Source organism: Papaver somniferum, unplaced genomic scaffold (genome assembly GCF_003573695.1).
Source record: "Papaver somniferum cultivar HN1 unplaced genomic scaffold, ASM357369v1 unplaced-scaffold_52, whole genome shotgun sequence".
Classification (NCBI taxonomy): Eukaryota; Viridiplantae; Streptophyta; class Magnoliopsida; order Ranunculales; family Papaveraceae; genus Papaver; species Papaver somniferum.
The window spans coordinates 791,472-802,711 of record NW_020647860.1 but is presented as its reverse complement, the minus strand read 5'-3'; the positions used below and the strand labels follow the sequence as shown (position 1 = coordinate 802,711).

General features: G+C 37.4%; 2 protein-coding genes across 3 annotated transcripts; one reads left to right on the top strand and one right to left on the bottom strand.

Annotated features, from left to right (window-relative positions):
- The first annotated feature begins 361 nt into the window (after positions 1–361).
- Positions 362–4,257, top strand: LOC113343044. 2 transcript variants are annotated; one of them, XM_026587374.1, is made up of 4 exons: positions 362–763; positions 861–1,031; positions 1,397–1,861; positions 3,541–4,257. In XM_026587374.1, the coding sequence occupies exons 3-4, from the start codon at positions 1,412–1,414 to the stop codon at positions 4,009–4,011; spliced, it is 921 nt and encodes a 306-aa protein (XP_026443159.1). In that variant the 5' UTR covers positions 362–763; positions 861–1,031; positions 1,397–1,411; the 3' UTR covers positions 4,012–4,257. The 2 variants fall into 2 exon arrangements, with proteins under 2 accessions (XP_026443159.1, XP_026443158.1); XM_026587373.1 differs by having other exon boundaries at positions 362–1,031.
- A 27-nt stretch (positions 4,258–4,284) lies between these two features.
- Positions 4,285–8,559, bottom strand: LOC113343043 (arginine biosynthesis bifunctional protein ArgJ, chloroplastic-like). The gene is made up of 17 exons (XM_026587372.1): positions 8,395–8,559; positions 8,136–8,279; positions 7,902–8,025; positions 7,687–7,760; positions 7,317–7,361; positions 6,953–7,003; positions 6,807–6,875; positions 6,608–6,666; positions 6,441–6,510; positions 6,073–6,153; positions 5,903–5,989; positions 5,611–5,733; positions 5,452–5,514; positions 5,219–5,296; positions 4,984–5,129; positions 4,789–4,859; positions 4,285–4,593 (listed from the first exon to the last, which is right to left on the bottom strand). The coding sequence occupies exons 1-17, from the start codon at positions 8,455–8,457 to the stop codon at positions 4,511–4,513; spliced, it is 1,431 nt and encodes a 476-aa protein (XP_026443157.1). The 5' UTR covers positions 8,458–8,559; the 3' UTR covers positions 4,285–4,510.
- Positions 8,560–11,240: the final 2,681 nt, after the last annotated feature.

The window sequence follows — 11,240 nt, the reverse complement described above, 5'->3', positions numbered from 1 at the left end:
TTTTTCCGGTACTGAAATAGACCTGAGCTTCAAGAAGGAGAGAGGAGAGAGGGCAGGGCAAAAATCCGACTTGATGCCAAAAACTATAGCCTGAAAAAACAACAACCTTGTCTCTAGATTTGGCCTTGCACATGTAATCTATCTCGGATAAGATTCCACTGTTTATTAACCTACTCAAGAGAGCTTCCACTCTGATTGGTCAATAATTAACAGATTCAGAAGTAAACAAAAAACATAATTGGATGGTGCCTAGCACCCACATTACCCACGAGTGAAACTTCTTTAATTTTTTTTTCTAACAGAATTTAAAACTTTACCCATATATAAAGAACATAAACCCCAATCCACTTCTTCTCCATCTTCTTTTCCTCCCATCATTTTCGTTCGCATTCAACCTTCTTCATCACTCTGATTAGAACTAGATCAGAGAAAATCTCCGCAGATTAATCCATGGAATTTCTAAAAATGATTAAGCTTCTATTTTCACCACCTTATTAATGAAGAATGTATTGTTAGTAGATCTTTGTTATTATCTAGGGTTTTAAGAATTCTGAGTAAAAAAACAAAAAACCAAAATCAAATTTTGAGATTTATTAATTTCTCTTCTTGATCTATACTTACCATATAGTAGGGTTAGACAGAGCATCGAAAATGCTCTCGATGCTCATCGTTCTTGCGATGACGACGGTAATGGTTTCAGCTTCTTTTAATGGTGGTTCTAGTTCTCATCGTCTTAAGCAGCTTGAAAAATGGAATCGGCGTGGTAATCTGAGTTAACCTTAGAGATTACAAAACATGGATTTGCGTTATTTTTAGTGTTTTTTTTTTCCCTTCATTTTTCATCTCCCTTTCTTTCTCAGTGTCCTGCCTTGTGTATGAACAAATCAAATCAGTGATTTACAAAAGTCTGCCTTACCTTGTTTCTCGATAAGATCAAGAAATTGTTATCAGAAAGTTGTTGTTGAAGTGGGCATAGATTCTATTCTTTTTGGTGGTAGCTAGATAGAGAAAGAGTTTGGATTATCTTACAGGTAAAGATCCTGAAGTTTTATGGCATTTATGATAATTTTTGCAGACTCATTTTGTTTGGATGATTAAATGTATATTAACTTCTGTAGTTTGTTTCACCTTTTATTGCAAACTAGATGTGCACAGAAATGAACACTTTTAGCACCTAATTATCACATGTCACTCTCAGGCACATTATTTGGCTATGCTGATTGCACAGGCTTATCAATGCTGTTATAAATGATTAAATTTTAATTGAATACAATTACTAATGCAAGCCTATGGTTTTTGGATTCCCTTGGTTGCCTTACATGATAGGTTGTTCCAATATGCTTCTGTCTTTCCGTAGCTGAATTATTTGAAGTTTTTTTATTTGCCATCCGTGTAGGATTTTCTATAAGTGATGGATAAGTTTAGTTCTTGTGATGATATGGTATCGGAATATCTGAGTGACTGTAACGAGTTGAAGCAATCATATGTTAGTGGCAAGCAGTTCACAAGCAAGAAGAACGGCACCAGTGAAGTTACAGAACTTGGGGTTGCTTTTAGTAAGATTTTAAATGTTAAAGGTACTCCTCTACCTGTACCTGGCTGTATTCAACCTTCAGATTTGAATGAGAAATGCCACTTCGGTCCAGGCGAACTCTGTGAAGATTCTGACAAACAGGATAACAAATTTTCGGTGAAATCAAATCAGAAAATGATGAGCAAACCTATTAATATTCCAGTTTCCAGAAAGACATTATCATGTTTTGTCTCCAATAGTGAGATAGAAGGGACATCTTGTCCAGAATTGCATGGAAATGCCTCTATGCTCCTCAGTCGATTCTGCTCACGTTCACTTTCTCTGCCTGTAAGTTTCCTTATCTATATATCTCTAGATAATGCTGGTTGATTTTATATGAGCAGATTAATGATTCATTATATTTGTATGTGGTATTTCTATGATGGGAATAAATTACATCATCATATGGACCCCAATTCCTTGGAACTCCCACAGTCCCACCACAAGATGGGTTAGTAATGCTTAGAGTTTTAGATATTTGTTAAGAAGGACACTGCATTCCTGAACTCCTATTGCATGTGCAGAAACGGGTAACTGCTTTCTGTTTTGTATTTTTTTTGTTAAGAAAATGTTTCATTTTCAATGTTAGTAGTCAAGTTTGGTGGATGGTTGAGATATTTATCAACTTTTGGTCGTTTTCTTTTTTTCTTGTTTGAGTTCACCAAATAAAGCAGTGAATAGAAGAAAATCTGGTTATTTTCTCGTCCCACAAAGGCAAAAATGCACATACCATTAAACGGTGACTATTGTGTATGTTCCTTTTCCTCGTTCAATTGAGTTATTCTGGGTTTTTTTGCTGACTCACTTGAATTTTTTTGGATATTCTTGACAATGAGTTTTGTGCTTCGTCACTCTGGTTCAAAGATTTACCATCAGGCCCTGGACCTGTAGCCGAAAGTAGTATTAGAGTTAAGAGAGAATGTTATTTTTTGTAAACTAATTGAAATCAATTATGCCGAGGCAGTGTGTTGTCCTTGAATTACGATATCTACAGTGATAAAATTCCATTTTTTAGCAGTTTATTATCTGGACTCCTCTTTCATGCCACATCTTGAGCATCACAGAAGCGTTTACAGAGTTGTCTAATTGTGCCGTTAAGTCGTTAACATAGACAGGGGATTACTTGTCCAGTATTTCTGTATTTCTTCGGCCACAGGTGTCCAAAAATAAAATCTTGAAGATTATAAGTCAGAAATCAGAACCATAGCCAGCCTGATTTTGCCATTCTGGAGAATGGTAGTAGTTATTTAGTTCCTCTGCATGTTAAGTTGGCATCATTATTTTTGGTTATTGGTATAATTTGTTGTTGCTTTGGTTTTTCCTTTTTTATCTGATTTACATTTCTTTTAGTTTTAGAGTTAACCTCATTGATACGAGGGTTTCTGACGAGGTTGATCATATGCTCTTTCCACTTGCACATTACTCTGTATAATGTTTAGTAACTTCAGTTGTTTTCTTAGTCAATTAAAACCCGAAGATAGTGGCAAAAACGTTGTTATGTTACCTGGTTTGGTAATCAGGTGGTTGACGTGTTTGACCTTAACATGCTCATTTCTTTTTCCTGAAAACTTCTATTTCTCAATATCCTCATTTCCAGTAACCAGTCTTTAGGTATTGAAAAACTTATTATTTATTTTCATATACTTATTTCTTATTATAGTTTCTAAACTTTTTGTAAGCAGTTCTTTTTTATCTTTGCTTAGGTTTTCCTTTTTCTTGTTTTCATATCATTTAAGTGAAATGTTGGGCATTAATGTGAAAACCAATTCTGGCAAAAGCTGTGCTATAATCGATTCAAATTTCAGGTTCATGCGTAAGGATAAGAAATTTCCACACTTGAGCTCATGTTTATGTAAATTTTTTGTTCCGTTATTATCTTCTGAGCTTGCTCTAGAAATATCCAAATCATGACAAGATCTTCTTTCCTTTTCCTTTGTTGTTGCTTCGTTTTTACCCCATCTCATCAGAATTTTCCAAATTCGGTGAGATCTGCCATGAAAGGAGGCCGTGAGCAACAAGGAGTACAACCGCCAGAGAAGCTGACAGTGAAGTGGGCTTCTGACGTGTATGACCCTCCTTCTACAACAGTGTCGCACACAGTTAGGAGTTACATCCAGCAGCAGCGCTACAGTTCCAAGTACAACAACAAGAAGCATGGCAAGCACAAGCAGAAGGGAAAGCATTCACGAGGAAGCAACAACACTGACAAGAAGCAGCAGCGCAAGTCTACTTGTAACTCAGAAAACCTACAACCAATCTTACAGGCAACAGTTGATAGATCGCCAGACCTGAATAGTTTTGAGAAATCGAGTGTGAATGCAGAACTGGTGCACTTTGATGGTGTTACTACTGGGCAGGATTCTTTCAACTGTGGAAGTAGTTTTTTCAAGATATCATCCCTTGTGAAAATGCATGTGTCAGTTGCCGAGGCTACCTAGATGTTCGTTTCATCATTCCTTACAAAAGGATGCTACAACTTGGTGTTTGTGTAGATAAATAAATTCGGGCTTGAAGAGTTTACTTCACCTGTAGGTGTCTGTTTTTTTGTAGTACGGTGCCACTGGTACTTCTCCACATTGTGCTAGCTTTGAGTTTAGCTTCTTACGTTTTTGTGTATTGGGGATGTTATGCCTTTGTGGTGTTTTAAGTAAATATATTAGCTAATTACTAAAGAAGCTAAATAATTACCAGAGTGCCAGTATATTTTTAGATTCATAACGACCAGTGTTGATAGAATTTCCAGGTACACTCATTTTTGCTTTGCTTAATTTGACCAGAATCATGATGTAAGTGCCATAATGACATTAAGACCTTGAAGTCGAAGAAACATAATTTTTCTGTCATTACACGGCTTCTGCTTTACTGAATAAGTTACAACAACAGCAAAGTTGAAGACCTTAATTAATAGATAAACTCTTCTCTTACAGCACATGTTGTCTATGTGGTGTACTCTGCATTTATCTTGACATAATCATAGCTTAGATCGCATCCCCATGCTTGTCCTCTTCCTTGCCCATTTCCTGCAAATGCTTAACAAATGCAAATATTAAGACCAATAGGTGGGGTCTTCTTGTTGCATTTTCAGTATAATTTATGAGGCTACAGTAACCGGAGGCAAAGAAACGTTCAGGATTAATTTTCAGCCGTAATAAATTCATGGTGTGAGAGGGTCTTGACTCCATGGCTAGTACACTCACTGTGTGTACGAGGCTTACCAATGGAAATGTGAATCTCTACAGTTCCGTGTGTCTCTCCTGCTCCCTTGAGATAATCACTGGCTGCATCGCTGAGAATGTTTTCCAAGAAGTAAAATCCATCAGTAACTGTATTAACACATGGTAAAATTGGAGCGAAAGTGCATGATACTCTCAACTCTCAAGCATAAAAAAACATCTAGCAACTGTTCTCACCGGTCAAATGGAAGTGGCTGTCCACCATCCATGAGCAGAATGTCTCCAAGTGCTATGCGAAGCTCATTTTGACTAAATGGAACACCAGCATATCCAGCACCACAAGCAATTCGCCCCCAATTTGGGTCTCTGCCATATACTGCTGCCTGAAGAAATCAAAATTTAAGCAGAAAAGCGAAGTTAGGACAGGGGAAAAGTCTGTAAATTGCAGTTGCGGAAGAGAATGCTTTTGTACCTTGACAAGGGAAGAAGCTGCCACAGAACGTGCAACCTTTGCTGCATCAGCTTCATTGGTGGCCCCAGTTACTGTGACCTAAATGTATGAAGAAGTAATTAGACACTGTATGGCCGAATACTTCACTATAGCGAAATAAGATTCATTAGATCTTCAACATAAAATGCAGACAAAGTTACTGATGAAGAACTTAATAGACAAGTGCAAAGAATGCTAGTTTGTGTCTTGTCAACCTCAATCAAGCATGTAGCTCCTTCTCCATCCCATGCAATTGATTTTGCAAGACCCTGCATGACCTGGGAAAGAAATCGCGTAGAATTTTAGACAGCAAGAAAGACACGTTTTAATCCAAGAAAAATGGAGAAAAATGTTTGCAAAAGAGTGTAAATTACTGCGTCGAGGCATGCTTGAAGTTGTGTTGCTTCAAAACTATCCAGAGAACTAATTGCGGTTGACCCAGATATTCCACTAGCCAATGCAATAACAGTATCATTGGTACTACTGTCTCCATCTACCTGCATTCAAACTAAACCTAATCACATGCGAGATAAGAGTGCAAACATTGAGATAGTAATAGTGATGTGTGAATCAATGACTGAAAACTGTGCACCAATTAACTAAATAGTAAGAATAAACAAACACTTCTCAAAATTGCAGAGCCAAGTTACTTCAGTTTCTACTTACTGTGATTTGGTTGAAACTCCGATTTACTGCAGTCTTCACCATTTTTCTCCAAACATCACTTGTAACTAGTGCATCCGTAGTTACGACCTAATAAGTGATTATTAGGATTACTATTTATGACTGAGAATATTTTCAAGATAACAAGGGAGTTCATCATCGAAGATACATACACCAAGCATGGTTGCCATGTTTGGGTGAATCATTCCAGAACCTTTGGCCATCCCCCCTACCCTTATTTTTGTACCCCCGACCTGTCAAAAAAACTCAATTAGGTACAGCGAGTAGAACCACATTCAGGAAGCTTCTATGAAGCACTAATGTGTCAAGGTTGGATAGGTTGACTACGTCGGTAGTTGGTTTCAGTGACCACATTGTTTTCCTAGAAGAAAGGCTTATCCATCACCATAAGGTGCAATTAGTCACCTTCCCAGCCTAGTTAGAAAACAATTACTTATGGAGATTCCATCCCCGACCCCTGAGTAAGTATGAGCTCTTTGTTCTCCCTGATGAACTTATTACAAACATGGTTAAAGCAAACCTCAGTTTCAGCAGCCACACTCTTGCAGACAAGGTCAGTGGTTGTTATTGCCACAGCTGCTGCATCAGCACTGCAAACATGATTGATCTCATTAAAGTATTATGGACATTCTAGACTATTTAGAAAGAAGTAGAAAGCTAGAAATATACAAAAGTAAATGAACATACCCTTCAGTGGTCGATGACAACAATTTGATCAGACTTGGGAGAGACTTGAGAAGAGCATCCTGCATCAAATAGTGGCGACAAAGATGAATTAATTCTATTCGCTAGAAACTGATCACAGAAAAGATGCAATTTTTCCAAAAGAGACAAAGAACGAAACAACAACGAAGTAGACAGTTATATGCAATGTTTCTATTCTCACTTTCTTTATTCTTTGCCCAATCACTCCAGTTGATTCAATTAACACCTCTTCTGGCCTCAGATGGAGAAGCTGCAAACTATAGAGACTTAGTACAGCAGTAACAAACATATCCAAAGGAATGCTGTTTTCACATACGAGAAAAATACCTTAGCAACAGCAGACGCACATTCTATAACATCTTGGTAACCCAGGTCTCCCTGAAATAAGATGATATGTCTCCTTAGCCACATTAGGCTCATTCAATAAAGTGTCCGAAAGATGACAAAAAGTATTCACAAAATGAGTTAAAGTTGAGCACGATCTACATAGCCTATAATCTCTTTAAAAAGTGAGTTTTCTTTTAAGAATATAAGTTAGTTCACCATTTTAAGTTAAAACAATTGCTAAGTTTCTTCCATACAGTAATACAGATAGTGATAGAAATAACATAATGTAGAGAAACATTAACCTAGATAGTGAAGTGCTAATTTAGTGGCAGTAGATCATAAAAGGGAAGACAAACGTGCTTACTGTTGCTGCATTTGCTTGACCAGCATTTACTAAAACTGCTCGTGCCTGCAACAGAATTCAATAATAATAATAAACTCAAGAGCTCAATACAAAATATGAGCTGAAGTAATTGTTAGCATCACAAAAATCCTGGCAACACCATAAACAGAAACAATAATGTTGAATCAGATACAACAGTTACAAAAATAACATTTATCATATACTTGGCGCATAAGGCAAAACATTTACAACGCCAATATGGGGGAACACATTTATAACCAACTACGATCTCTGGCTGAAAACTGAAATTACTTTGGCATATTGGCATCATAAAATAAATCTCAATAAACTCCAAAGCTTAGTGGGCAAGCATACGGTTGATTTAGCTTACCGATTTTGAAATGTCCAATACATTTCTGCAGTATAGCACTGGTGCAGCTGCGACCACGTTCAAAGTGAATACCCCTAACAACAAGTTATGATGATATCGGTAAGAATTTATGAATCTCTAGTAGCTGAAAAATTTTATGAGCACAAAACTGAAGCAGGATAGATTAAAGGGAAAAATGTAACTTGATATCAGAATCAAATTAAACACAAATTAACCTGCAGCAACGGCATCAACATCACAAGTGACGAGTGCAAGGTCTGGTTTTTGACCCTTTGCACGCAATCCACCGTACATACCAGCAGCTTTAAATCCTTTTGCCGCTGTTACTCCACCAGGGATCTACACACATTCAAGATGAAATTAAAATCTGAAAAATAACTAATGTAAAAAAAAAAGGTAATCAAGAAATTAATTAGAAAACAAGGGAATTAAATGAAATAGTAAACTACCTGTTCCCATGGGCCTTCAGGGAGAAGAATTGGAGCAGCAGGTATATACTTAGCAGCTTCCAACATAGTAGTAGTATTATTACTAGAAACGGCACAGACCCTTAACCCACGTCGGAAAGATGTATTAATCGAGCTCTTAAGCAGCTGCAGAAATCAACAGAGATTAGTTCTATTTGATCAAGTGAGGAACCATTTTTGGTATTCTAAAAATGTAATTCAACTATAATATATGGGGAAACATAAAAAACAAAAACCCTACCTTTTTGTGATTGAGTTCTGGAACTCGGATTGAGATGGAAGAATGTAAAGAACAAGCAGCCATTGTTGGGTTTGCACAGAACTGTGTCTCTAATTTAGTTTTAGAGAGTTAGAGAGAGCAAGGGTTTTGGGTGGGGGTGTCGTTTACAGAGATGGGATTTGGCTTTTTGGGCGGGAATAGATATTATTGTTTACGTCACTTTCCCCAATAATAGTGTCATGACTCATGTGATGGGGGTTGTTGAGAAACAATAATGATTGGTACACCGAATAAGGGTACCGATATTTTGAACAGAAGGCTTCAGTCCGTGTGATTCAGAAAGTGGCGGGATCCACATCTGCCCTTACCAGATCTGATGTTAAGCATGCAAGATTCGGACCGTCGATTTTCCTTCGGAATAAAACGAAGTGTTAAACTTCTGTATCAAGGTTCGTTGAGAAATCCAATGGACAAGGACTATACCATTTTTTCGCATACATTAAACTACTTTTCTTACTGAAGAGAATCTGGATACCTGCCGGTAGACGAATCGAAAAAAAAAAAAAAAAAAAATTTAAAACAACGACCTTCAGTCCTTGGCAACCACGAACCACCCAAGGTCCCATACATACGACCTCATGTCTACTATGACGTGAGATGAGAAATTACAAGGGCCAAACTTTGTACTATTTTATTCTTAAACTAGGGCTTAACCCGTGTCGTAACGGTACGGGCATAATTTTTATTTGGTTATGCATTTTCCGACATATCAATATTAAATATAATATTTATTAATATCAATTTTACTCTTTTTATCATTACAAAAGTAAAGAAAAATCCGATAGATATTTTAGTTATTCACTCCATAAATTCTTTCTAGCATTTTCCGTCTTGACATTCTCCCATACCATGCCTCTCCTTCCTAAAATTGTATCCTCAAGCCAGCCATGAAATTATATCAAAATTAATTTTTACATACTTTTCCTCCAAAAATAAAAAACATTATTTGATGTATGCTTTTTAGTTTAGAAAGATATTTTATCGATCCTTTAAAATGGTATTAAATTTCTGCATCTTCCTTATTTTAGTGAACAATATTAGGATCTTCATGGACCATAGGAATATACTATGGGCCCGACCACATAGCACCAATGTTGTCCCTATTTGACCACCTTGGGATAAGAGGTGCGCGTTTTTAATCTAAAAGGCCTCAATACTACGCAAGGAGATGCCGAAGCTTATTAAGCTCCACATGTACGCATGTTTCTTTCATGTGGGACTATCCATAGTTGTACATATGTGGTTTATCACGCCACATACTCCAACAATCTCCACCTTGGCGAGATTAAACCACTTCACCAATTCAATCAGACTTCACCATATAATTACCACATGTATATGCTACCCATCGATCATGATTATTATCCCTATGCGCCGTGGAATCCTACTCCACCTTGAGTTAATGAGAAGGCAAGCACTAACTCCACCTTGAGCATATCCTTGCCCACCTAGAACCCTGTTCCACTTGTAAGTTAATGTATGAGACACTAAATCCACCTTGAGAGCAAGTTCAACCTTGAGCATTGCCTTGCCGATCTAGAACCCTGCTCCACCTGAGTTAATGGGTGAGACACTAACTCCACCTTGAGCACCAGTTCAACTTTGGGCCTTGCCTTCTCCACTTTGAGTCTGACTCCACTTGCGCCCTAAACCGGGTGACAACCACAACCACTTCTACGTTCGGACAATAGCCTCAACCATGGGCTTTGATACAATTATTATGATCTTTACGGACCATCGGACACTACTCAGGGCCAGACCACATAATCCCGAACCCAACCGACCATCTTGGGATAAGAGGTGTGGGGTTTTTAACAAAAGGCCTCAGTGCTATGTATGGAGATGCCAAAGCTTACTAAGATCCACATGTATTCCTCTATATTCCATAAGGGACTATCCCTATCTATACATATATGGTTTATCGCGCCACATACTCCAACAACCGGGCGAAACCAAAACATTAAACTATGTAAGATGTAACAAAATTACAACACCTGAACTCATTCATCTTAATAATAACTGTGTAGATATTAACAGTGTTCGGATCCTTATTGTTTTTTTCCTCTTTAAGAATAATAATAGTCTAAAAAGAGTAAAACTCAGAATTGACTCAACAGTACATATTGTATTGTGTGTTCTTACAATTTCAATGATATATTGAAAAGCTAATTCATTCACTTAAGCTATTATATTTTAAAATGTTAAGTCATTTCTGATGGCAACCATTTTACTCACATACGATGTAGTTCTAGTTTTTCAAAATTCCAAATTATATTATGTATGTAATTCAATTCGGCAGGAAGAGTTCACTAAGTGGAATATAGGTAATAGATTTCCCTTTCGTACCATTGTGGCCTTTTCAACATAGTAGGATCCAAAGTCGGTAAAAAGCACTGTATTTATGTGTTATCGGGCGAGAATAATTTAGGGATGGGCTACCTCCCAGAAAACTTCTGATTGATGACTGCATCAGTGTCAGTTGAAAATCCACCATTATCGGATAACCGCAGTGACTAAGCAGGAACAGTATTGGCGGAGGATCGGGTCCTTACAAATGGTATTAGAGTTGACCACGGTTTACTTGTCGAGGGTGAAATAATATGCTTGATGGATTGTGTCGGGAAATGGTCTCATGACTGGGAAAAAATGTCAGAGTCTACGATTGAACATATTTCGGAGTCGAGGACGATTCCAAATTAAGTTGGTGGTATTATAGTACTCCGACTCGGCATGTAAGATTCGTCAAATGGAATATAGGTAATGATTTGTCCTTTCCTAATACCGAGAACTTTTCAACATAATTGGCT